Below are 27732 nucleotides of genomic sequence, written 5' to 3'. Positions count from 1 at the left end.
TTCCAGCTCCGGAAATCGTGACAACCGCACAGCCCTAGCCGTTGTGTTGCATCCATTCGCCCTCCTCGCGAGCACTGGACAGAAATGAGCGAGCGCAGGGCACGGGACACAGAGTAATACATGTAGTATTATTGCAGGACAGACAGAGCAATGGTTCACATGATGGACACCAGACAGTGCAAGAGCAAAAACACAGCCAGTACCATAGTGACAACTTGATGGAGAGAGGCAAAAGGCAACTCCGAAGCGACAGTTGCTTTACCCCAGCCATTAATCTCTTATACTGTCGTGTTCGGGATCAGCGAACACCACATAGGTCACATCTTCTACAACTAGTTTAGTTTGCAGTCTCCTCAACTTACAGAAAGGTGCACAGTTTCATGTGAGGACTTTCAATGCGCAAAAGCCTAGTTTGAGGTGGAGATAGAAGAGTTTAGTCTCCTCAACTTGCAGAAAGGTGCACAATTTCATGCGAGTACTTTCAAGAAGCAAAGGCCGAGTTTGTGGGTGCAGATAGAAGAGGAGAAAATTAATATCATGGCGTTGGCAGTGGCCTTGCCAGCACTTGTCCTTCTTTCCACTGTAAGCGTCGCTTTAGGTTCGAGTAACTATTTTTCTGATCCAGCACCATCGACATTGAGGTCAGGAGAACGGTGGCCGGATGTTGACGAGATCGTAGCATGGCCAATTCGAGACAGAATTGGACGCACTTCGCCTCGCTACACTGCCGAGCTCGTGTCGAATCGGAACAGCCGTGTACGTTTTGCCTGCTCCACGTGTCGAGTGATGTCATCAAGATGCGATGCGCTACTGAACACACTGGAAGATAGTGTGTACTATCGTTGGAGAACAAGCAGGGCTGTTGAGGTGCGAGCAGCATGGACTGAGCAGGAAATTCCTGGTCGGAATCAATCTCTGAGATATGAAGGTGAGTGCACCAGTGTTTAAATTCAAGTATGGTCGACTTTCAAAGGGTTAAAATAAGGCTTGAAACCCCCGTTTATTCGACATGCTTTTAATTAAACATTCTTCAAGCACAACTAACTTCAAACTGTGCTGTGGGACGTGTCACTGATAGTACTGCAGGCTACATGCTCAGTTTCAATGACTGTCATCGTATGCAGGAATTATGTGGGAGGGGGAGGAGGAAAGATGTATGGAAAAAAGTCGGCAAGAAATGCAATATACATGTACATTGTACCTTGTACGTGCACACGCTTGTAGGCGGTTCATGGATATTTGGCCAGTCTTGATGTTATGAGGACGATAGCTATTCAGGACTTAGTCTTTGGATAAAGCACTCCGTCATGCTTGCCCCCCCCTGCAAGGCTTGATCGAGATGATGGCATGGCATCCGACATCATAATAGTACCCTACACTACGAAATGTAAGGCTACAGACCAACCCGCAAGACCGAGCCCAACCCCGTAAAGGAATTCAAACGCACAGAGTAGACTACAGTACAGGCTTTACAGCATGATTGCAGCACAATCACAGCTACATGTACATGTACATCAATCATCATGACAGTCATTGTCATGTAGCTACAGACTCAGTCAGTCCGGACCAGTGTGGGTGTAACCACGAAGCGCCCGGCGCTGTCACAAACGTGGCTTCCTTTACCGTCCATAAAAAAAAGACGGATGCAGTAATGGAGAGATTTCACGTGCTCGCGTCGGACGGTCCGAAAGGTCGATTAGCGAGCAGAAGGCAATCTGCCTCGGTGACAGCAATGGAGGTAGCGGCGGTGAGCATGGAGTGGTAGAAGTGAGCCGGTGGTGGTAGCATGTAGTAGTGAACGATGGGATATGGCCCAACAATGGCAACGTGAACGAAACCAGAGCCTGTCACGTGTGTATATTTTATTATCGTGATTATCTACAAGTACAAGTACAACCAAGTAAAAATGTTCGTCCTTGTTTGCACGACTCGACCCAGTGCGCACCCGAACTGATATGCAGATTCATGTCTAGAGTAGAGCTTTGGTCAAAGTTTGGAAAATGTTGCTAGCATAGAGAGCCTACGACCGGGCGCACGATATTGAGGATGGCCACTTGACGGCGCAACAGACCTGCTTCGGCGGGAGACCCGAGAAGCTGAGTGAGTGGAAAAGTATACACTGATACAGTCTCTACTTATCTGCTGCATGCACTCTTGCACTCTTGAGCAGTATTTTCGTTGGCCTGTTCTCTTACTTTGCCGTTTTCTGGTCGAACAGCATTTTCTGATAATGTCTGCATAACATTTTAAAATATGCAAATTTGTGATAGAAATTTCTTTTTGACGTTTTTTTCCAGTGGGTGACTAAATACGACTTGGGTGATGAATAGGCCCCAGCGGCAAATGCTAGCACCCAAAGTAGCACAAAAGGGCCTTTTTGTGACTCCACACGATGCTAGCATAAACAGCAGTTTTTACCGGCATCCGATACATTTTTGCCAATTTTGGCATTCTGGATGTGGAATTCGGTCTAGATTACACTATGAAACTAGTATTAGGATTACTGAGCCTTATGTAATCTTTGGTTGGAAACGTAAAACAAATATTTCCATAGCAACATGATGCCAACATCGCACCTTTAAAAACTCTTTTTACATACCTGCTTTGTGAGAATTCATAAATAGCACGGAACACCGTTTTCAACCCAAATGTTTCACCATTACCATTAATAGGTAGCATAATTCGTGTTGTCTAGCATCCAAACTAGCATCTTTCTGAGTTGTCAGCTAGCATCCCAAAAAGCATCTTGGCAACATTTAGCTAGCATCTGCCGCTGGGGCCTAGTGATGAATATTCACAATGGATATTATTTTGGAATGCACTCAGGGATTACTAGTGGCCACAATTCGCACATACAGTCCATTCAGAAAAAGATGGACTTCTAGCTTTTGGCCATAAATGGGTCAAACTTTGAGTTTTTTTAGAATTTTTTTCTGCAATCTCCTAAGGAATCCTCTTCCAATTATGTCTCTGAAGTCTATTTGTCTAAAAAGCAAGCCATAACAAGAATAGGATATCGGCCAGGTTTCGCCCCAAAAGCAATGAATTGGGAAAACCATCAAAATCCAGGCCGTTTGACCCCACCTGCAACAGTGCATTGCGGGGTTCGAACCCCAGTTCAGGTACCCTTTTTGGACTCTTTTTCAAAGTTCAAATTTCGCTGCACTGCACTGTGTACACGAAATCACGACAAATCGCCAAATACGGGAGCTCGCCAGAGCCAGGACCCATCTTTTTTATGAATGGACTGTAACTACAGGTGGAATCCTGATAATTCGAATTAGCCCCATCCCTCACACAAACAAGTCAACAAAGAGGCATCTTTGGATTGAGGAGTGCTGGTTTCGAAACAACTGGTTTGAAGCTCAAAGTAGAGCTGGTGTTAGCTCAGAGCAGAGCTGCTGTTAGCTCAGAGCAGAGCTGCTGTTAGCTCAAAGTAGAGCTGCTGTTAGCTCAAAGTAGAGCTGCGGTTAGCTCAAAGTAGAGCTGCGGTTAGCTCAAAGTAGAGCTGCTGTTAGCTCAAAGTAGAGCTGCGATTAGCTCAAAGTAGAGCTGCTGTTAGCTCAAAGTAGAGCTGCTGTTAGCTCAAAGTAGAGCTGCTGTTAGCTCAAGGTAGAGCTGCTGTTAGCTCAAAGTAGAGCTGCTGTTAGCTCAAAGTAGAGCTGCGGTTAGCTCAAAGTAGAGCTGCTGTTAGCTCAAAGTAGAGCTGCGGTTAGCTCAAAGTAGAGCTGCTGTTAGCTCAAAGTAGAGCTGCTGTTAGCTCAAAGTAGAGCTGCTGTTAGCTCAACGTAGAGCTGCAATGCTAAATGGATGTAATATAGCGCAAGGCAGAGCCGCAGCAAATAGCTAGATAACACCAGTTGTGAGAGTGGACCCGGTTAGTGGGTACGATAATATTATGATGGTGTGAATAAGTTGGATAGGGAGGGATGGTGGGAAAAGAAACACTGCTGAAGCACGATCCGTTGTCTGGAAGAGCACAACAGAGCAAGCAAGATTTGTTTTTCTTTTCCGCAAAAATGGGCTGGTGCCATTTGTGATTACGCAGCAAAACAAAGCGCATGACGTCAGTCTTGAATGCAGTACAAAGCAATGCAGTGCAGTGTGTGCGCTAGTTCGGATTGTTGCTAACAAGTACTAGCACAGCTAGTACACCATTAGCCCCATCCCTCACACAAACAAGTCAACAAAGAGGCATCTTTGGATTGAGGAGTGCTGGTTTCGAAACAACTGGTTTGAAGCTCAAAGTAGAGCTGGTGTTAGCTCAGAGCAGAGCTGCTGTTAGCTCAGAGCAGAGCTGCTGTTAGCTCAAAGTAGAGCTGCTGTTAGCTCAAAGTAGAGCTGCGGTTAGCTCAAAGTAGAGCTGCGGTTAGCTCAAAGTAGAGCTGCTGTTAGCTCAAAGTAGAGCTGCGATTAGCTCAAAGTAGAGCTGCTGTTAGCTCAAAGTAGAGCTGCTGTTAGCTCAAAGTAGAGCTGCTGTTAGCTCAAGGTAGAGCTGCTGTTAGCTCAAAGTAGAGCTGCTGTTAGCTCAAAGTAGAGCTGCGGTTAGCTCAAAGTAGAGCTGCTGTTAGCTCAAAGTAGAGCTGCGGTTAGCTCAAAGTAGAGCTGCTGTTAGCTCAAAGTAGAGCTGCTGTTAGCTCAAAGTAGAGCTGCTGTTAGCTCAACGTAGAGCTGCAATGCTAAATGGATGTAATATAGCGCAAGGCAGAGCCGCAGCAAATAGCTAGATAACACCAGTTGTGAGAGTGGACCCATGAAACCAGCACTCCGTTAGCTAAGCACTATTGACGCACAGCAAGGGTCAATTAATGTCAGCACAGGCAAGCATTGCGCAGCTAGAGTTCAGTAGCTCATTACTCACCCGAGTTGGGGATCATGGCATCCATGGCACGGCAGCAAGCCGGGACGATAGCTGGCGCTATGCGCTTGTTGTAGTCTGGATGTAGCGTAGACACGCATCGCTCTTTCCACTGACCTGCCACTCGGAAGAAGGAGTCGGGAGCACTAGCCATAGCAGCGGTGGTGGCTGCACCAATGTGGACCAAATGCCCGGAGTAGTTCGACTGGGATAGTACACCGGCCGCAGCGACAAGAGACCATACTGTTACTGTGAATGACTGCCTGGTCGGCTGCTGTCTGTTCGAGAATACGAACAAGAGTTGCTCCGGTCCCTCGCGACGAGTGACAGATGGGTAGCTAACAATGGCACGGGCCGGGCAGTACGGCGGTACAGACGGGCCAATGTCACTAGTAACGCCTTTACCGAATGGGTCCGTCTTGGATGAAAGCAGGAAGAGTTGCAGGCGTCCGTCACCAGGGGAGCTAGTACAGCCCCGTGTGATGCCATTAGTGAATTCAGCGCACCGAAGAAATCCAAAGAAGCAGCATGGCGGCTTGGTAGAGCAGCTTGTCATGGCCATTCAGGATACTACTTTTTCCAGCGTGCATCCGTCAGGTGTCGTAGGATTGGCATAGTTATAGGAAGGCGAGGGGTGAGTGCAGCCGTACCATGGCATCGCTGGATGCCCTTCAACGCCCTCTTCAGAAGCCACGCATCTACTAAGGGGCCGGCAAACCCATTCTCAAGGTGGGCTTTATGCACCGCACTCGCATACACAGATACAGTTCAGGGCACGCTGATCATAGTTCACGCATGAATGTGTGTCCAGGAACGATGACTCGGGCAGCAAAAGTGAGCTTCCCCAGGAGGGACTCGAGTTGACGCTGGCCGATGCTGCGCTCGCTGATAGTAGCCATGAGTGGCGCACGGATCTCGGACAGCTTGTCCTCTGGTAGCCGAGCTTCGTGGCGCTCGCAGTCTAGGACAATACCAAGGAAGGTCAATGATGGTGATGGCCCTTCGAGCTGGGATGGAGCAAAGAGGAGTGCCGAGATACGTGAACGCCCGGAGGGGGATGGTGAGTTGCTGGTTGGCTGCAGCCAAACCAGTGGAGATATCGAGAAAGTCATCGAGGTAGTGAAACCGGTGATCTATAGCAAACTCGTGCTGCATGATCCAGTTGACTACTGTGGCTACTGAGTCAAAGACGGCTGGGCTGGAGCGGAGGCCGAAAGGCAGAAAGCGCTCGTAGTAGTAGGAGCCTTCCCAGCGAAGTCCTGACGGCGGACTGGGATCTGCCGAAATGCACTGCGTACATCGAGCTTGGACAAATACACAGGCTGTGGGCATGACATGATGATGTTGATCGCGTTGTCAATGCTCGCGTAGTGCAGAGAGAGCGGCTCGGCAGGAATGCTGTCGTTCGCGCCGGTGCCTTCCGGACTAGACAGATGGTGGATCATTCGCGGCTTGCCGTTCTTTTTGGGGATGGCACCAATACCAGAGCGGCGCATGAACTGAAATGGAGGTGACGGAAATGGGCCTGTGGTCTCGCCGCGGGCGCAGGAAGCAGCTAATTGCTCGGATATAAATGCCGAGTGAGTGAAAGCCAATGGTAGATTATTAGAGAAAACCAAATGTCGTGTTGGCCGGCAGATCCAAGAGTAAAGCCACGGCGCAGGCCATGGAGAACATACGCAACACATGATTGATCTGAGTGGTTACGTAACAGGCGGGCAGAGTGGTCAGCTAGCAGTGTGGTGTCTGCAGAGTGTATAGGAAAGAAGCTACGTACCGAGTCAAGCGATTCAGTAGCCATTCTGCTAGGAGCGGCGGGGTGGCCGATTGGCTCTGCGCTGCCGCTGGTTGCACATGATGCATGGGTGGTCCTTGCCACACTGGCTGCAGGTGTGGGAGAAGCGGCACGACGACGAAGAACAGCGACCTCCATTGAAGTTGCGGCAGATTTCTTGGCCGTCGCTGGTATGGTTGCGACCACTGGAGGTAAATGCTGCTGGCTTCGGGACGAAAAGGACACAAACCGCCCCTGGATGGACCGTCTTACATTGAGCGCATTTTGGGTGTGGACCGTCTTACATTGAGCGCATTTTGGGTGTGCATGGCCTATGACAGCTATCTGCCATAGGTTCACGTCGATGGTGTCCAACCTCTTCGTGCCTGGTTACTGGGCCACGAGCATCCGCAGCTGGCGGTCGTACTCTAGCCACGCGCTTGGGAAGAACTGGCAGTTAGCAGTCAGGATCAACTGCTGGTACGCAATCAGTTCAGCAGTGCGGTGTAGGGCAGCAGCCGTGATAACAGACATGTATGTGGTCCATGCCTCGAGCCGGGTAGCTACATGTGTAATTATCGTGAACCTTGCTACGCACCTGCTTCGCGTCATCCGACTCAACGATATTTAGCTGGCTATCGTTATTCGGGCTGTGCACCAGCCGGAATCACAGTGTTGGGCCGGAAGTGTGCAAGAATTTCAGGCAACAAACTTGAAAAATCTACGAACTCCCCTCGCAAGATACGTTCTTGCACAGCCTTGGGCACAGCTGGTGCAGGTGGCTGATCGGGTGGGTAACAGGAGCTTGGCCTGGCGTAGTGGCGGCAGCTGCCGCATTGCCTTGGCCTTGGGTGAGGAGCGGCGCAATGCTCTCCGATAATAATAAGATGGCGGCCGACAAAGCCGACTACACCTCGTCCCGTACGGGAGCGCAGAGATCCGTTGAGCCCGCGTCGCCTGAGCTGGCGGAGGAGGCATTGGTGCACGTCGGGCTTCTGGGCTCGCGAGCCGTGTCCGCACTGTCATGTTGCTGGTTCTCCTGGCCGGAGCAGACCTCACTACCAAGGGCTAGTTGTGCCAGCAAACGGTCCTGTAAAATACTTTTACTAAGTTTCCTTTCGGATTCAAGCCGCGCTGAGAAGGCTCGCCGCGGAGGGCTTGGCAAGGCATTGCCTTGACGGTGTCGACAGTAAGGTCAGACATACTGAAGAAATACAGTGTCGAGGTGACACTCGGGCTGGCAGCAAAGCTACGAAAGGAAAAGAAACACTGCTGAAGCACGATCCGTTGTCTGGAAGGAAAAGAAACACTGCTGAAGCACGATCCGTTGTCTGGAAGAGCACAACAGAGCAAGCAAGATTTGTTTTTCTTTTCCGCAAAAATGGGCTGGTGCCATTTGTGATTACGCAGCAAAACAAAGCGCATGACGTCAGTCTTGAATGCAGTACAAAGCAATGCAGTGCAGTGTGTGCGCTAGTTCGGATTGTTGCTAACAAGTACAGTAAATAGTGGATATAACGTGCCCCTTTGATTTTCGATAATTTATCACTATATCCGGTGCATCACTATAGCCGATTTGCATGTATGACCACACATGGCACATGACTGGGCATGAAATGATGCGTACACGCTGGAAAAAGTATGAAATGCAGCCACGTGTACATAAGGCTGCGTACAGCATGCAGGGAAGAATTTTCTCTCACTCATGTCTGCTGCCAGGTGCATCCAGGCAACACTGGATCAGTTTTGGAAGAAGTGAACTTTATTGGAAGAACACTTGTTTTTGTGATCATCACTCTTGATCATTATACGCGATATTTTCCTGTACATTTGATATGGTTTGCTTCCTGAAGCCCATCACAATAAGCGATATATCGGTATAGCCGATAATATTGTGTATAGTGATATTTTAGCTGCATTTTTTTCTGATTTGATTTTGATTTTGGCGAGTTCTATCATTATAGCCGGTATATCGTTACACCCGGTCACTTTATAAACGATACTCACTGTACTAGCACAGCTAGTACACCACCACCAAATGCCGGGAAAAAACTTCGAATTATCCGGACATTCTCAAATTATCCAAACATGACCCCACAACACAATATGTATGTCAAAATGCTCCCATGGTCACGCAGAGTTGCGCTATGGACCTTAGACACATATTTCACGGATACTGAACACCAGCACAGCCTGCTCATGCAAACTGAACTGACCAGTACAGTGTACAGTGAACTTCGAATTACACTTTGCTTGAACTTCGAATTATCAGCACAAACCCCATAAATTTTCTATGTAAGTGGAATCCGTGGAACTTTGAATTAACCGGACAGGTCCGGTTCCAGGTTCGAATTATCAGAATTTTTTTATGTGGGAATCGTATTGACAGAAATCGGTCCTGGAAAAACTTCTAATTACGCGGTATGTTCGAATTAAGCCATATTCGAATTATCAGGATTCCACCTGTATATGAATGATTGCTGCTTAGATGACTTTACGACTTGTGACACAATGACATCATTATCAGTCAAGTTTTCACATTGTATACATGGTTGCCTTGAAGTGTAGCATCGCACCTTTTTGGCTTGCAAATCGTCCCGCGCTACTCGTATGCAGCGCAACCATCACATGAACATTGCATACTTTTCCAATAGAGCAGAATGTGTTGCATGATACGTGTCCGCATTGATCCTGGCATTTCTGTTTCTCTTTTCATGCGACAAGAATCTCAATCTGGGTATGATCATCATTTCGTTTTCAATGGCTCATATTCTGGTGTTCTTGTCTCGTAGGAAGAAGTTTAAGTCTTCGCCTAAGGAGTGGGTCAAGCTATGATCACACCATACTGGCTGGTTTGTGTATCAAGGCTGGGTTTGACTGGGTGAAGAACTATGGTAATTGGGTGCAAGTCAGCTCCATCCCCACCAGTAAGTACATACAGCTCATATACTTTGGCTTCCAAAGTATATGTACTTGCCATGCAGGATAGAAGATAATCTCCTTCCCTGGACAGTACAGCAGGAATGGTGCATGAGTAATAATACAAGTAGTGTGCCCAGTACTAGATTGAGCAATACTGATGCAAGGGCATGCCAGTCTACTAACAGTGCACTCTAGTTTCCTTGGCGTGTGATCACTGCCGAATACACTTGTAGAGATGTTATGCTGCATCAATGAGCATCACCCTGACTGAGAATGCATTGAATCCTCATAATGACTTTCCTGATCCACCATCCTGGAGATCAACTCTGATGTTTACATTGCTGTACTCAGTGTACATTGCATGCTCAGCTATACACACACAACCACAGACAATCACATACATGCCCATACATACCCACACTCGCATCAACACACATACACATGCCGCAAACATACAGCCGGGCTCCACACCACCTGGGAGATAATTTACTAATATTAATATTGAATGACACCGTTAAAATCACTCAATATCCTCGTTGTCCAATTCATTTCACAAGGAACTTAGCAAATTCATTCACCTTGGGCACCCTGTAAGAAGACCTTAGGGTCTGTTGGGAATGTCCAAGTAAAATAATAAAATACAATAAAATATAATACAATTGTGCCTGCTGGTTTGCCTGTTCTGTGTACACAGCATGTAATACGTCTTTGGATCTTGCATTTGCCTTGGATGCATCCGGCAGTGTTGGTGAATACAATTTTGAGACGCAGCTGACTTTCATCAAGAATATGATCGACTTCTTTGATGTTTCCCTGGCCGATACTCGTGTCTCACTTGTTAGATTTGCTTCCTATGTACACCGCCAGTTCTCGTTCACTGCCTACACTAGCCGTAGCTCTCTGCGCTGGGCTGTGAACCGTGTGGGCTACACAGGTGGATATACTGCTATTGGGCCAGCGTTGCAGGTTGCTCACACGCAGATGTTTGTGAAAAGCAACGGTGTGCGACCTTTGTCGGAAGGTGTACCGCGTGTGCTAATTCTGATGACGGACGGTCGAGCCAATGTTGGCGTGCGACCAGGTATACCCGCCGAGGCATTGAAGAGAAGCGGCATCAACATCTTTGTGATTGGAGTTGGTAGTCGATTGAATATAAGTGAGCTGCAGAACATTTCATCGCGACCACTCTCTGATCATCTCTATCAACTTGAGAGGTTTGATGACTATGCAGCGCTAGTCAACAGAATGAGATCCGTATCATGTGATGGTAAGTATGTTTGCCTGTATAATGTACAGTCAGTGTATATGAATGAATCGGGGAACTGGAGTACATGTACTATGTGTATGGTCATATGGCATGTAGCTAGGTGCATGGTCATATGGCATGTAGCTAGGTGTAAGAACAGTCTCGTGGAATATGAACCAACGATATCATGATATCATATACCGTGTAGTAACTCAACATTATATGCACACACACACACACACACACACACACATAGTCTTCACCATTCTTGAGTCAAGAAATTGGTTATCAACAGCCATGACAGAGAGGAATGTGAAGCAAAAGGTGCAGAGAAGGAATAAAGTAATTTCATCCTCTCATCCTGGATTTCCTTACTACCCACTGTGACTGTGCATCTCTCTCCTCTCTCTCTCTTCTCTCTCTCTCTCTCTCTCTCTCTCTTCTCTCTCTCTCTTCTCTCTTCTCTCCCTCACTCTCTCTCTTCTCTCTTCTCTCTCACTCTCTCACCCACACTCTCTCACATACTCTCTCTTTCTCTCTCTCTGTATCTATCATGATTTGTACTGTGGAGGTATTCACAGTATGCTTTGATAGGACTCTGCTCTGTTTTGTGTTTTGTGTTTTGTGCGGCTTGTGTCTTAGAACCCGCTGATGTGCCGCCGGGTCAAAATACCACCACTGAGGTGCCTGAAGATGGTTACAAGTACTTCCAAGCCAAGTGTGCTGGCTTGTCTGGCAGTGTGGTTGTTACCATACACAATATTGTTGGGAACACGCACGTCTTTGCCTCCACAACGGTATGTAGGTCGGCGTTCTGCCTTACAAAAATGGCCTGCCAGTCGGCACAAGTTATCATCAACTTCTCACGACGAACTGCACTTACTCTGATGTCATGTGGTATCTTACCAGCATCCTAGCTAACCATCTAGTACAGCTCTGTACCATCCTGTACATACTAGTCATCCATGCATTTACCCCATTCACAATATGCTATGTTGTCTACTTGTTTGATATGTGAAAAGTTTGAAATCACTCAAGAGGGGAATAGTCTGCTTTGTCATGGCTTAGCTGATCGGCCCTACTCGACAGCATGCCACCATGACCGTAAACTTGACCCTGGATTTGTTTGGCAAAATCCTGATGCACCCGCACAACGCTTATGTTCCTGTGCCTTTATTTGTTCCAGATCAAGAATCCCAACCCCTGGTATGATCCAAGGGTGGTTGCACGTGATACCACCACAGGGAGGATCAAGTCTGTTCTTGTCAAGCTACCAAATAGTGGCGATGAGGTAAGTTCTGGCTTGCCTTAAAATTATATAATAAAATAACATTATTACCGAACAACAATACAGTGATGTTAAGTGTGTTCTTTCAGCGACCACTTTTGGCGTTGTCTGATCATGATCGTTTAACGTGGGTGGTCTCTGAAAACCAGACTACGGTAGCGTGTGAACATTCCAAACCCAGTGTTTACATAGACCACATAGACGACGTGACTGTGCAAGCAGATGATCCGCGGCCTGTCCAAGTATCACCTGTATTCCTTTCTCGGTGTCAATGCTATTGACCACACCATACATCTAAGTTCACTGGAGCTTAGATGTGAATGACTGACTGTTTACACCATGCAAGTAATTCAGTGTCACCTCATCATCTTCACTCGTTCAGTTTTTTTCTGTACAGTCAACTTCGCTTATAACGACACTCGGCGAGGCATCAGAAAAGTGTCCTTATTTGCGAAGTGTCGTTATACCCGAATTCTCATTATATGTGTTACAGTTGGATGGGACTTTGCTCTGGGCATGAAAATTCTGTTGTTATTCGCGAATTGTCGTTATATCCGCAGTCGTTATTAGCGAAGTTGACTGTAGGGTTTACCGGGTGTTAGCGGCCGTCGTGAATTCCCTTCAGGAACGGACATGATAATTTTTTTTTTACTGTACATACCGTATTTTCAAGAGTATAAGCCGCACCCCCAATTTTTGCACGGAATACAGACATTTACCCTATTTATTGCCGTTCATTTGATCATCAGATTATAATATAAAAGCCGCACCCCCTTTTTGGGTGAATTTTGAGCATTCAAAGTGCGGCTTGTACTCCGGATAATATGGTACTTAAAAAGTACATGCCGCGTGCGTGTTTGAATATGTCTGTGCTCATGCGTGTGCACTTCATACACGTGTGTGTGTGTGTGTGTGTATATGTGTGTGTGTGTATATGTGTGTGTGTGTGTATGTGTGTGTGTGTGTGTGTGTGTGTGTGTGTGTGTGTGTGTGTGTGTGTGTGTGTGTGTGTGTGTGTGTCAGAAAAAGCCACTTCAATCAGCTGTGTGGTGGATACCAGGCTAAATTTAGTGGCGGTCAATTCATCAGCCTTGCAAGCTGTTGAATGGTGTAATCCCAGCACAAGTTGCTATGTCTAACATAGCTGTTCGCTATCATCGCTTCCGCGATGGGCAAGTCTGAGGTCTGAGGTCTGAGGTGTGTGTGTGTGTTACCTTTGTACGCGCCATTCCTTTCATGTAGACGGTATATATAGCCATCAAGGGTACAGACAAGATCAACCGGTTCACTATATTCATCACTGATGACCTATTCGGTTCTGATGAATTTCAAGTGTCCTTTGATGAAGAGGAGGACGCAGGGACAGTGGTCACTACGCTGCCCGCTATGGCCAGGAAAGGATTCAAGTAAGACACAAATTACTCACCTGTGCACGTCATGTTCTGGCTTGCAAGAACAGACCTGTCGTTATCTACCACCCCGGAATGCGTATGTATGCATATGTGCTCCCTTTAGCCCTCAGTCCTAATGTAGACTTGGTAAAACGTGGTCTCCTGCTCTTGTTAGGATGAGAATGCCATCACTATTGTCAGTCATTGTGACATGGTATTGGAGAAGACTGCCGGCTCGGGATCTTCTTTGAGGATTTTGGTGTGTGTGTGTGTGTGTGTGTGTGTGTGTGATTGTGTGTGTGTGTGTGTGTGTGTGTGTGTGTGTGATTGTGGGTATCTGCTTGTATGTGTATGTGTTTGTATGTGCGTGCGTGTGTGTGTCTTGTTTTGTTTTGTTTTCGAATGTCAGTGTTCAGTACAGCCTGCCACTGGGATCACAGGACTTTGCCATAAACAGTGTCACCGGTGCCATATCCACACTGCGACCATTTGACAGGGAGCGTGAGACTAGTGTCAGCACAGTGGTCATGGCTACGGATCCCAAGCTGGCATGTTACAGTGGACGCACAACGCTGATCGTGAACATTCTGGATATCAATGACAATGCGCCGGTGTTTGAGCCGTCCGAGTACTCGATCACCATTGATGACATCACTCCTGTTGGATATGCTTTTCTGACGGTCACGGCTTCTGATTCGGATATCGGCAGAAATAGTCAGTTGTCTTACACTCTCACCGGGCCAGGTGCCAACGACTTCAGCATCGATAATGATGGAATAATCACTGTCGCATCTAACCAATTATCAGTCGATCGCATCGCTGTCTACCAGCTGATAGCTGTTGCTACGGACAATGGCAGGTCCACGCTCAGCGGAGAGGCTAGTGTCAGGATTGCTCTAAGAAGAACCAATCAAGCACCTGAATTTCTCATGCAATGCGCTCGCCAAAACAGACTCTGCCGATTTGTGACGGAAGAGAATCGCAATGTGCAGCTGAACCTGACCGCCAGTGATCCGGACGCGGGCAGAAACGGAGAATTGTCCTACAGCCTGAAAGCTGGCAGCTCACCTGCTCTGTTCCAAGTAAGCAGTGATGGCATTGTCACCAATACTGGAACGTTGGACTATGAAGAGCTAGATGAGCACGAGTTTGTACTGACAGTGTCAGATGGAGGAACGCCATCCCTATCTTCAGAGGTGAAAGTCATTGTGACAATTGAGAATGTCAATGAGTTCAATCCCAGAGTGGCACCGTGCAGTGGGTCCGTATTAGAGAATGCCGCACCACAGCAGCGCAACATACTCACTGTCATGGCCGAGGATCCTGATCCCTTTGGAGGCCTAGTGTACCGGCTACTGGACTCTGCAGACCTCTTCACACTGGACAGAAGAAACGGAAAACTATCAGCCACAGTTGCGTTTGACCGTGAAACCTTGGACAATTACGAGGTTGGAGTGATTGTGAGTGATTCCGGAACGCCACAACTCAGCACCACTGTGCGTTGTTCCATTACAGTGCTGGATGAGAATGATAACGTACCTCAAATACTGGACAGTCCTTTTGAAATAGACGTGAACGAGTCCATCATTGTTGGATCGGTGTTGCTCCAAGTGTCGGCAACGGATGCTGATCTGGGAAGAAACGCTCTTCTGGAGTACCGCCTGGAGGATGCCTCTCAGATGAATCTCTTCCGAATCAACGCAACTACAGGCGTTGTCACAACCATCGCTCCTTTGAATCGAGAGCTGGAAAACCGACACAATCTGGAAATCATCGTGGAGGACAATGGCGTTTCGTCTCTGTCAAACAAGACGAGTCTTACGGTGAATGTTCTTGATGTCAATGACAACAACTGTGTATTTCCATCAGGTCCGTTCATCGCATCAGTACCAGAGCGCTCCCTAGGTGGTATTTTCCTGGTCAACGTACTTGCGGTTGACATTGACTTAGGGGCCAATGCCGAAGTGCGCTACCGCATTCTAGACCGGGGTCTTATAGCAACAATATTCGGTATTAATGAGACCTCGGGTGTTGTCAGTACAATCGGCAGAGTTCCATCCCTTGAGCCGGAAGGTGCTGGTCCAGATTTCGGCATGGGTGGCTTTTCAGTGTACACAATCAACATTGAAGGCTTTGACCAAGGCAATCCATCGCTGACATGTCAGACAACTCTTGACGTTCACATCACCGATGTACCCGAGAGTGGCATCATGGTCAATCAAACATTGCAAGAAGTAACCGTTGCCGAGAACTCACCCATCGGGACGCCAATAGCCGAGTTTGTACCAACTGCAGCCAGAGAATTTGTCCGCCCGCTGGTATACACCATAATTGGAGGGAATCAGCATCGATTCTTTGCTGTGAACTCCTCAACTGGTGTTGTGTTCGTTGCCGGCAACCTGGACAGAGAATCAAACTTAGGGAATGATTTTCAACTCATCATCACCATTCGCGACTCGTCAACTCCGCAACCTCTAACGCTGACAGTCACCCTATTCGTTATCATCGGGGATGTTAATGACAACGTCCCGGTGTTCACACAATCGGAATACTTTGGAAGCCTGGTGGAAAACGAAGCAGCCGGCCAAAACGTGGCAACGGTCGAGGCGGACGATTTAGATGCCGGACGGAATGGTGCTATCACCTATGCAGTTCTGAAGGGTGACGGAGCAGATGTGTTCTATGTTGACAACAGAACGGGCATTGTGCGCAATCGTGTGCCATTGGATAGGGAGAACGTCTCGCAATACCTGATAAAGATCGTCGCAAGGGACCATGGCGTTCCGTCCTTGTCAAGCACCACATTAGTAAGGATTGCGGTTGCTGACGTGAATGACAACTCGCCTCAGTTCCGACAGCTACCTTCAGTCATATCTGTGAGTGAAGACGTCAGTGTACCCATTCTATTACTGACGGCCACAGCCAGTGATACAGACCAGGGTACGAATGGTGAGGTTGTCTTTTCAGTGCTGCAATCCACTGCCGACGCCAGGTTCTTCTCAATCGACCGCTACACTGGGCAGCTAACACTTGTGGAGTCCCTCGACCGAGATGTACAGGAATTGTATGCAGTGACCGTGATGGCAAGTGACGCGGGAAGCCCACAGCAGAGCACTTCGCAGACAATAACTGTCATGGTTGTTGATGCCAATGATAACGCACCTGAGTTTGTCGGAGCACCATACTCTGTCAGTGTTGCAGAGAACACCGATGAAGACACCACCATACTGACGTTCAATGCAGAAGATGCTGATATTGGTGTAAATGGTGAAGTGCGCTACGCAATGGTCTCGCCAATACTGCAGCACCTGCCGCTAACCATCGATCCCGTAGGTGGTCATCTGATCGTGACTGGTGCGCTGGACTTTGAGAATCAGACATCCTATGTGCTTGATGTTCGAGCTTGTGATGAGGGTATTCCACAGCAGTGCACAACAACCACTGCCTCAATTGCCATCACTAATGTCAACGAGTTCCGGCCCACGTTCACTAATCTGCCGTTCTTCGCCGAATTGAGAGAAAACGCTCAGCCAGGCACTGTTGTCATCACATTGTCTGCCGAGGACCAGGACCGTGATGATAGTCTCACTTTCAACATCATATCAGGAAATGAAGATGGCGACTTTGCAATTGATGTACAAACGGGAGTGGTCAATGTATCGGGAACGATTGACTTTGAAATCAGAAGGACGTATGAGCTGATTGCTATGGTGCAGGATACTGGAAATCTCAGTAGCATTGCAGTTGTGACCGTGTCTGTACTGGATGAAAACGACAACGCACCGGTGTTCAGCATTGATCAAGCGAATGTAGTTACGATTGACGACATTGCCGTAAAGAAGCTGGCAGTACTGCGGGCGAGCGACGTGGACAGCGGAGTGAATGGACTGGTTAACTACACATTGGTCAGTGCTGTGGTGCTGAATGATACAACACGACTTGTCACCGTCCGTGCCCAAGACAATGGCATTCCAACGGCGCAGTCTACAGATTTCAACATCACTGTGTTTACGACATTTCCATGCGACGTCATCACATTCTTGGTGGATAAAGAATCTGGTCTTGTCACGTTCAGGACCCTGTGCGAAGTCCTGTTCGAGGCGCATGAGCCTCAGAACCTCACCGAGGGTGACCTTCTTCGTGGAGACAACGTGTCCTTTGTATGTGTATCAAAATCCAACTGTCATGATGATGTTCAGTACACACTAATAAAGGATGGCTCATTCAATGAGGACTCGGCCATCGGTGGAGTGACATACTGGGTGTTGTCTGACGTCGGCATGTCGGATGAAGGATGGTATAGTTGTCATGCATCTCTGCCCGATGCTGGTACTCTGTTCTCCCATCAGCTAGCGCTGAACATAAAAGGTATGATTGTACCGATAAGGTAGCTTAGTGTGCGCTAGTGTGTATGTAATATCCCGTTCAATAGTACTAGCCCCATGCCTGTTCGAAACGTCAAAGTTTGGCTCCATCCATTCAATTTGCACATAATATTGATCTAAAGCACTGGTCCTTTGGTGGGGTGAGCAAAGGCGATGGGGCACAGTAGATGAGTGCACCATTCAAAGTTCAATATGTGTTTAAAAGCTCAATGCAACAAGAAACCTCTAACACTTTCTGGCACTAAGGATATAATTATAATTATTATAATATTGTAGGATTGACTACGGGGCAGTGGTACTTGTACCAATAATTATTATAGTACGTAACTATACTGTTCTATCTGTTTTAAGTAGATACCATCAGTGCAGCTCTGTCATACTCAGGCCACACCTGTACTGCTGATGTGCAGCAATATGTATCATTAAATGACATGTTACTGGGTTTTTTTTGTAACTACCATCCTCCCCCCCCCCCCCACAGAATCGCCAACCATTACTGCTCACCCAGAAACGGTTGAGGTTCAAACCGGCCTTTCTGCCTCATTTACTTGCGGTGTCCGTGGTGATCCCACGCCAGTCATTCAATGGCAGAGTGATGGAAAGGACATCCCTCTGAACTCCCGGATATTCTCTGGTTCCAACACCACAACACTAACTGTCGCTAATGTTACTGCTATCGACTATGGCAAACTGCGGTGCATCGCTGCCAACCGTTTAGGAACGGCCATGTCGAGAACAGCGGAGCTCTTTGGCTATGGTGGGTGCTGGGTGCATGTGTGCACATTAGAGAGGTTAAGATGCACGTTATATCCGACGTGACGCGCAAGTTCACGTAAAATTTGGCGTAAAACTCCAGATTTCAACGTGAGCTGCAGGTCACTCGCGTTGTTTTTTGACGCGCGAGCCAAATAACGCGAGCTGAACTTTCGTGTCACGTCAGAAATACCGTGCATCTTAACCTCTCTATTGTCTATGTTGTAACTACATGATTGTATAGTTAGTTGCACAGCATTTGAGTGAGGTTTGACTGGTTGACCAGTGTTGACCAGTGTAGACCAGTGTTGACCAGTGTTGACTAGTATCGGCCAGGGCTGTAGCACGTCCAGGAGAACTGCCCATGGCCGCAGTGTCAAGACTGAACAAACACCTGAATAAACCTGAACATGTTACGTGTGTGTGCTACTTGTATATTATGTGTGTAACTTTGTATAAGTGTGACCTTCTGTTGCCATCTGGTGTGTTTTTACATTTGCAGTTCGATCTGACCAGATTACCGTGCTGACAAGAGTGCGTGCTTCGCTCAAACAACCATGTCCACCTTTTTCCCTGCAGCAATTTAAGGTAACTATTTAAACACTTTTAGAAGCAGAAGCAGCAATATCATGTGTACATGGTGCTGATTGTCACCATTCAAAACAACCTCCCAAATATCCTCATAGTATATTGGTGCAGGTTATGGATTAGCGCAATGAGGTGGTTGACATGCATGCCGCATAATTGTGTGGATGACATAATATGCCGTAAGTAGACATTGGTACGTGGCAATATTGTTTGATTTGATCTGCTATGGCTTGATACTAGTATGCTGACGCATTGAATGTTTTTGCTCGCAGTTCGCCCTGATGCAAAACTTCAACTTGGATACAGTTGCCATAGCAGCAAGTACGAGCAATAAGTGCAGCGAGAACCCATGCTGGCCACAGCCCTGCCAGAATGGCGGCGTGTGCTCGGCGCAATCCGGAAACAAGGACTTCATCTGCTCGTGTCCATCAGGTTGGATTGGCTCAAGGTGTGAAGTGGATCGTGATGAATGTGACAGAAGTAAGTCACACTACTGAACAGGAGGATAGGTATGTGTGTAGCAGGAGGATAGGAGAGTGTAGCAGCACATGCACACTGAGTAGAACGACTGTATCATCAACTAGAATGTGCATGGGGAAGTTGTATTTGCAGCAACGAAACCTATAATCTTGATGCTCTTCTTCATGTTTGTGTGTGTGTATGTGGGCGGGTGGGTGTACGTGTGTGTGTGTGTGTGTGTGTGTGTGTGCGCACATGTGTGTGTGTGTGTGTGTGTGTGTGTGTGTGTCTGTGTGTGTGTGTGTGTCTGTGTGTGCATGCACGCATGTGTGTTTGTGTGCATGAACAGATCCTTGTGAGAACGATGGTGTATGTATAAATATGGAAGGCACCTTCTCATGCGACTGCCCGAACAACACAGCAGGACAGCGTTGTCAACTGAATGCAGCAGCATGCGATAATGTGAATTGTGAAAAGAAGGCCGAGTGTGTTCTGACAGACATACGTGCAAGGTAGGTTGAACTGCATAGTTTGGAAAAGAATAATGCAGACTGGAGGTGTTCCAGCATGATTTTTGAGAATGCTGGAGGTTCAGGTACAGATGGGGTCATCATGTGCTTGAAGATCCATATCCCAACTGGCCTGTCGCCCGTTGCTGCTTTTGCTATTCATTCTGACATTCTTTCTCTCTCCTGATCTCTCTCTCTCCTGCTGTCTCTTCTGCTCTGTCTCCTGCTGTGTCTGTCTCTGTCTATCTATCTATCCGTCTCTCCTGCTCTCTCTCTCTCTCTCTCTCTCTCTCTCTCTCTCCCTCCCTCTCTTCTGCTGTCTCTCTCTCTCTCTCTCTCTCTCTCTCTCTCCTGCTCTCTCCTGCTCTCTCCTGCTCTTCCCTGCTCTCTCTCTCTCACTTTTCTCTCTCCCTCTATCAATCTATCTATCTATCTAGCTTGCTAGCTATCATCAGGCTACAAAGCCAGGAGTAATTCTGGCAGGCTATCTATCTATCTCGTGTTGTGATCATTTTTTATACTTGTGCATCCTTGCTATGCCCGTGCATGCGTTCTCTTTTCTACCACAGTGGATACGCGTGTGTTAAGAACAGTGATAAGATCAAGGTCACACTGAAGCTGAGGTCCGGTCGCCGTCCAGCATCCACCGATATAGCCGAGCAGCTAACACCACTAGTACTCAACGCACTGCTCAAGAAGAGAGCGGTAAGAACTTATCATGCGGCTGAGAAAGTACATGCATAAACACAAAAATATGAATAGTCAAATCATCTTAAATGGCATGGTGCAGGAGCCATAGTCCTCAGCCTCAGCAGTAACACTAACATTCCTTTGCTTTAGGGTATATTAGTCCTCACTCTGCCAGTTTTGAATTTTTAGCAGCTGGTTCTCCTGAAGCCGGTAGCTCCAGCGAGCTCCACCGCCCGTCTACCAAATAAGAAGCTGGTCAGAATCTGGTAGAGTACGGAAGTAACTTTCTGCCTCTGAAAGCTATAAGTCAATCTGTTAAAAATGGTAGAGGGTTTGGAGAGCTTCAAACTCCTGACTTTGTCCACGTTTGTCCACTTCTATCGGTAGACGAATGATGAACAAAATCTCCTAGTCAGTGCGCCCCCCCCCCTGCCATAGTTTCATGATGTGTACCAGTGCAGTTCTTCAACATACTACTGCATTTGTATGAGTTCGTGGCTGTCACGTCAAATGCTAACTATGAGTATGACTTGTTGTCCTCTATCTCTGTAGCAAAGTTACGACGCTTCACTTGTTACTGCTGGCTCAAGTACAAGTCAGAGACGCCGTCGACAAACTAGTGATAGCGACTCAACTGGAGATGATGGCTTTGCTGGCTGTCAGATAGTAGTCCTGGATGCCTCTTCCAGCTCACAGTCATCTGATCAGGTGAGCTGACATTGCATATTGAACTTTACCACAGTATTACTAGTTTGTATATTATATGTAGGCCAGCAAACTTGACCGATAGTATGTACATAGATAGCATCCAAGTGTTGGGATGGAAAGGTATTAATTGTCCAGAATTGTTTTGTAGTTGTACCCGGGTCCAGCACCTATGATCTTGCTTGGGGTCTTTAGTTATTGGTGGTCTAGCTGTTTCTACATCGCGATATGATATCTCGGGTTATTCTAGAAAGGCAAAACTTATCCTGGAACTACGTTTGCTACTATTCTTCCCCTGCAGACATTTGATACAACACTTGTTGTGGTGTGTCCGGAAAATGAGCCTAGTCCGCAAGATGATGAGTTTCAATCCGTGTGCCAGGAGATCACTAATGGCGGCGAGGCGACCCAGTGTACTGTGGGAAATGCCACGTTTGTCGAGCAAGAAGAAAGCCAGGAAACCAAGTGAGTGCCTGCTCATGCACCAGGACATGACAACATACAATCATGTGGCCACGAGTGACATGAAAACATTCACAGAACCTTACATAATTCTGAACTGCCCGGGAGTCATGCCATGCTGACTGCATTGGCTTACTTTGCACCATTGGCTGGTTGCATGCGTCCTCAGGATCACTAGAGCCCGCATATGTAGAGACTAGTCCACAAAGGAGCACCTGTCTGGTTCACTGCGACTCTCTACATGACAAGATCAGTCTAAATTGCAAAATGCACTGCTAAAGCTGACGCCACCACCACCAACTTGAAGATTATCGTTGCTGCTGGTAATGCTCCTACCAGTTGCTTAGCGCTACGACTAGTGGACTACACATGTATGCCATATGGCCAGCCAGCTAGTGTGTGGTGGGACAGCCAGCTAGTGTGTGGTGGGACAGCCAGCTAGTGTGTGGTGGGACAGCCAGCTAGTGTGTGGTGGGACAGCCAGCTAGTGTGTGGTGGGACAGTCAGCTAGTGTGTGGTGGGACATGAGCTGGGAATTCCCATTACTCAGTGGTCTATGTTGTCTGGTTTGCTTGATAATCACAGTGTTCAGCTTCAGATCTTGATCTTGTCTAATGGCACCACCATACCAGTGAGTGCAGAAGAGGGAGTGCGGCTGCTGACAGACCCCACTATCCAAGCAGCACTCGTCCCACTGGGATTCTCCATTGTTCATGTGCAAGCCGGTAAGAGTCAGTCAACCACTCTCTTGAAGTTGTCTCACACAAGCAATGTGCCTGTATGAACTACATATTCGTCTCAGCAGCAGTAAGCCAAAAAGATGATTCAAAAAGGTGGAAATAACATTATAGCAAAACAATGCCAAAGGAAGAGAGACGGAGGAGAGAGAGGGTAAACCGGTACTTGTATAGAAGTGTCATAGTGAATACAGGATAAGTCCACATTGGTGGACATCACTGGCACGTAATAAACCGAGCTATGCTGGACTCGCAAAAGAGATGGAAAGTAAAAATCTATTAGAAAATCTTGAAGTGTGAAAGATCTCACTTAGCATACAAGAGTATGCCCGTGAAATGTGCCCGTGCATATTGTTCAGCGATGCCAAGTACCCTTGGCCTTGTTTTGATCTTAACTTTGTTATACACATATTCCACTGTCCCGTGCCCCTGTACATGCACTGCTGCAGGATCAGATTGCGGGTACATGTATAGATAGATTGCGGGTACATGTATAGATAGACTCTGGCAGTAGGATCGAGTGTTTGAGTTGTGTTTGTGCTGTGACTGTATATTCCAACATTGACAGGTATCCCAACTACTGTGCCGACCTTGTCCGCCACAACAGTAACATCACCGTCAGATGCACAAAATACTCCTGGTACGGTGGTGATTATTGATTGTTACTGGTATTTTGTGACTGAGGCGTTTGGAGTGGTGTGCATGGTGTGACTGCTGGTCATACTGTGTGATACCCATGTGCATGCATTTCAATTTGGCTCACTAGGATCAGTCTCTAGGTTGAGTCCACAAGCGATACGCCCCAAAACATGTGACGTCCTTTCCTGAAGAAAGAAATGTATTTAAAGATCATCCTTTTGCAATGGATTGCTTTATCATCTTCTCCTCGCAGACCCCAGTCCAGTTGTGGCAGACGGAAACGACTGGCTTATTGTCGGAGTGGCAATCGCCGGTGTGCTCTTTGTTGTGATCATGTTTGGAGTATGGCTGACGTGTTGCTGGAAAAGAAGGTACGTTTTAAAAATTGAATCCAACTCTGAATTTGATTAGTTGAACAAAAGTTGTCATCATCAGACCTGTCATTGGTTACTCTGAAGATGAGGTGCTTATGGGTATCCAGTGTAAGATTTCCCATGTTGTAGCCAGGTTGTGCTATTAGCCTACAACCGATGACCAAGGCATTCGGGTGCATTGTGTTGCCATCCACAGTAGAACTCCAGCTAGTTTCAAATGAGCACTGGCTCTGTGCGGATCTTAGACCTTGTGCATATCCGCTACATATTGCTAGTGATTTGAAAATAACTTCCATTCAATGTTGCACCACACACCATACCTGCGGAGGTATTTTTCAAAAACTCTCACTAATTGGTATGTCTCTATGGCTTTATGCTTCAATGCACATAACCTTGGTTATTGAAGAATCTACACATTGTTAAAATCTTATTGTGTACACAGATAAGCTCCAATGCTATGACACAAACTGTACATTGTTATTTTGCTTTTACATATGTGGTCGTATAGTGGAGCTGGTGGTCGTAGCAGTGACTTTGGAGATAACTCGTATTACGGTGTGACATTCAAGCGTGGAAGTGACATCAGTGGACCTGTACCAAACAAGCTGTCAGCTGTCGACACACTGAAGAGTCGATCAATCTCCACCCTGAATGTCTCCTCATCGACAATATTCTCAAACGAAGCAGCTCTGAACGCTGACTATGACCTGAACGCTAGTACAAGCAGTCGACAATCGCGCAAAACACAACCATCCACTGTCACCGTCGAAGCCCAAGATATTGACACAATGGATCTGGAGAGGTTGCAGTCATCGGCATCTGGCTTCATGGTTACCATGCCAAATCTGTCACATATCTCATCCGGCCCGTATGCATCATCACCGCTCGACAAATCACCAGCAAAGCAGAGCAAAGCAACAGCCATCGCTGAGAGGCCTCCGGGATACACCAGTGATGACAACAGATATGTGCCAAAGCCGTTTGGCCTCGCAGCCAGCCAAGCCCAGAGTGGTGGCAATAGAAATGCTCCCTCGGACAGTTCAGGAGATACTTATGAGGATATGGCAAGTACTCCGGTAGGATACCGCTCACATCCAGATCACTTGTCATTAGGTGCCACCGCCACCGCTGCTGACGTTACAGATGGCACGTTTAAATCTAAACCAGCAGCGGCAGCTACAGCTGCAGCGGCAGCTACAGCTGCAGCTGCAGCAGCTTCTGGAGGCGACTTCTCCAAGGCCAAGCTAACGTCGTCAGCCAGTGCTGGTGCCAGGAGTAGTGCAAGCGCTGCTCCAAGTGTCCAGTCGGAGAGTGTGGAAGCATTGCTGGCTGAACTCAATGCTACACTCAAGCAAGCACACCAGGGAGCCAGGAGCGGTGGCGATCGCCATGCCCGTGACGCGAATGAGTCGCCATGCCATCGTAGTGAAATGCACGCACGCATCTGCAGTGACTATTTCTACGATGCGCTGGGTAATGAAGGTGACAGTACTGCTGATGCGAGTAGCTACGATGCTGATTATCAGTACGACACATTGCAGACAGAACGGCGACAATCTGGACACCCTCCACCACCATTGCCGCCAAGAAACGAGGCATCCAATTGGGAAGCGAGAAGGTAAGATGCATGTTCCTGGACATACCTTCACAGTTTGCGGCCGTTCACATGATTGGAAGCTATGTACATGTCTGTACTGGCTGCATTGTTTTCTTCCTGCTAATAATATTATGTTAGTATAGTGCCGTGATATTGCTCAAGCAGAAAGCCAAGTAGAAGAGTTCTGCCATTTCCCATAAAAATTGTGTGTTTGTATACCGTAACGCCGGTTACATGAAGTTATTATATGCTTTTTAACCGTTGGTCTTTTTGCTGTCTTTGCCTTCTGCACCTTCTATATACAGTAAAACACTGCCGCACGCTGCAAGACTCCAGAATGTGGTGGCACGAGATGCAAGGAATGTGAGTGATCATTCTGCACACGTGTTAGCATTTGTGTGTGTGTGTGTGTGTGTGTGTGTGTGTGCGTGCGTGCGTGCGTGCGTGTGTGTGTGTGAGTGTATTTATGTGTGTGTACATTGAATGTGTGGGCAGGTGTACTTTTCAAATGTCTTGCTTGGATGATGCCTTTTTTTGAAGGAAACTCTAATCATGCATCCCCAGTGAACATGCCCTATGCATAGTCATAGTAATGTTGTGTATCACTCCCTCTTATACCTCTTCAATGGTACAATCCTGCTGCATTTGGTTCTGCGGAGAAACACTTGTCATGGGTGTGTGCTCTACTGAAAATCCGGCTAGGGTTTTTGTTTGTTTGTTAAAAAACCCTGCTGGCTGCAGAAATCCCGCATGAAATAACTGGTTTGTATTCCTCCTCCTCTTCTTCTTCTGTCCTTTTCGTAGCATACAATGGATCGTGCTGGATCTCGTGAGCAGCTGATGGGCAGTGATTCAGATGAGAACCTACTAGCATTGTAAGTGCACTGATCACGTTGGGGTCACCGAAAGCGTTTTTTGTCGTCCCCGAAACGAACATCGTTCATTTCGTACTCGCCCCCTCCCCTCCCTCTGAAATGAATGCAGCTTGCTATGCTGGACGACGAAAATCGCATGCATGATTGTACATATGTACATTGTTGGTTGACTTGCGATTTTGGCTCGCACCCCCCCCCCCCAAAAAACGGACGATGTTCATTTCAGGGACGACAAAAAAATTGCAACAACCCCTTAGATCATCCCAGTGTCCAGGTCTTGCCTGTTGCAGCCCCATTGCGGTCAACCCAGAAGTACTTTTCAAGTAAACTGCATAATTATGAACCATAGGATGTAAGAAATGCCCAGGACAGGCTGTGCTTGGTAAGGGTGTACCCCCCCCCCCCCCCCCACACCACACACACAATTCCCCCTCTCTCTCCAGGACAGGCATTGCTCAGTGACTTTCTGGCTTCCTGGAAGAGGTACTGCTCCATGACTTTCTACTAGCAAAAATTATCCTGCCCTGGCAAAGGGTTTAAAATCTATGCCTTGCCAGACAACTTCAGCACGCTTTAAACGAATATTTTACATTAGTAAGTAGTAGTCTAGTAATGCTATTGTCTTAGTTTGGTACTGCTGCGCTATAGTGCAAATATCACAAGTTGATGCCTAAGAGGAACACTAGAGGTGTGATAACGTGTTCTGTGATGAGTGTGTGTTGGATGTTGATTTGGATGCACGTCTTCTTGTGCCAAATTTTGCTAACTTCAGGTCAACCGGATCGGTCAACTACATGACCCCTATTTGAAAAGATACCTACCGTTTCCTTTCTTGGTATGGATCTGGAGCAGGTTCTCTTTTTGCAAAGGCAAAAGTACAATAATTATTGTGTCCACTACGGCTGGAGCCTGGGCATTTACATGTAAGCTGTTCTCTATAATGTGTACTCAGTATGTGTAAATAGAACTGCTCAGATCTACATGTATAACCACAACAACTGCTCATTTCTTGCCCACAATCTTCTTGATCGCGTCTCAGATGGTGTCCTATATGTCACACTAGAAGCACACACCCTTTTGTACCATAATCTTGTTTCATATCACGCAAAAAAACATTTGCGTACCATACCATTATCGTACCTCAAAGTATCAGATTACTGCTTTATTCATGCAGCAATTCCTGTCTCTGCAAACTCCATTTCTTCAGAAAAGAAATCATGCATCACAATCAATATGAATTTCTTCATGCGATAATTATTTCTCAGACTTACCCTGAACCAAGGCTGTAACATTAATGCCAGTCTTCTAATGATACTGATGATGAGATCATAAGACCACTGCAATGCATTGTTATGGTCACAAATATGTTTGCCCACTACGTAATCCCGCATCACAGCCTTTATCCTCATGCATGTAATTTAATAACGTTATGGCCACAACTTCCACAATGACTGAAACAGTTCACTACAACATTGACACG

At 47.1% G+C, this 27732-nt stretch overlaps 1 protein-coding gene across 1 annotated transcript; it reads left to right on the top strand.

The window, feature by feature from the left end:
• Positions 1 to 68: 68 nt before the first annotated feature.
• On the top strand, positions 69 to 27732 carry LOC135824767 (protocadherin Fat 4-like). The gene is made up of 21 exons (XM_065337476.1): positions 69 to 928; positions 9425 to 9559; positions 10249 to 10821; positions 11443 to 11597; positions 11987 to 12091; positions 13331 to 13494; positions 13889 to 17847; positions 18346 to 18621; positions 19120 to 19205; positions 19478 to 19685; positions 20014 to 20176; positions 20743 to 20878; positions 21416 to 21571; positions 21870 to 22033; positions 22616 to 22755; positions 23336 to 23407; positions 23660 to 23777; positions 24289 to 25398; positions 25683 to 25740; positions 26182 to 26252; positions 27025 to 27732. The coding sequence occupies exons 1-21, from the start codon at positions 538 to 540 to the stop codon at positions 27059 to 27061; spliced, it is 8277 nt and encodes a 2758-aa protein (XP_065193548.1). The 5' UTR covers positions 69 to 537; the 3' UTR covers positions 27062 to 27732.

Source organism: Sycon ciliatum, chromosome 1 (assembly GCF_964019385.1).
Source record: "Sycon ciliatum chromosome 1, ocSycCili1.1, whole genome shotgun sequence".
Classification (NCBI taxonomy): Eukaryota; Metazoa; Porifera; class Calcarea; order Leucosolenida; family Sycettidae; genus Sycon; species Sycon ciliatum.
The sequence above is the reverse complement of the archived record's forward strand: the minus strand, read 5'-3'. Positions and strand labels throughout refer to the sequence as shown.

Coding starts and splice junctions, on each gene's coding strand:
- LOC135824767 (XM_065337476.1), top strand. CDS start 538: ATGGCGTTGGCAGTGGCCTTGCCAGCACTTGTCCTTCTTTCCACTGTA. Junction 21,572..21,869: donor GCTCACAGTCATCTGATCAG/GTGAGCTGACAT, acceptor CTTCCCCTGCAG/ACATTTGATACAACACTTGT. Junction 23,408..23,659: donor AGATGCACAAAATACTCCTG/GTACGGTGGTGA, acceptor TTCTCCTCGCAG/ACCCCAGTCCAGTTGTGGCA.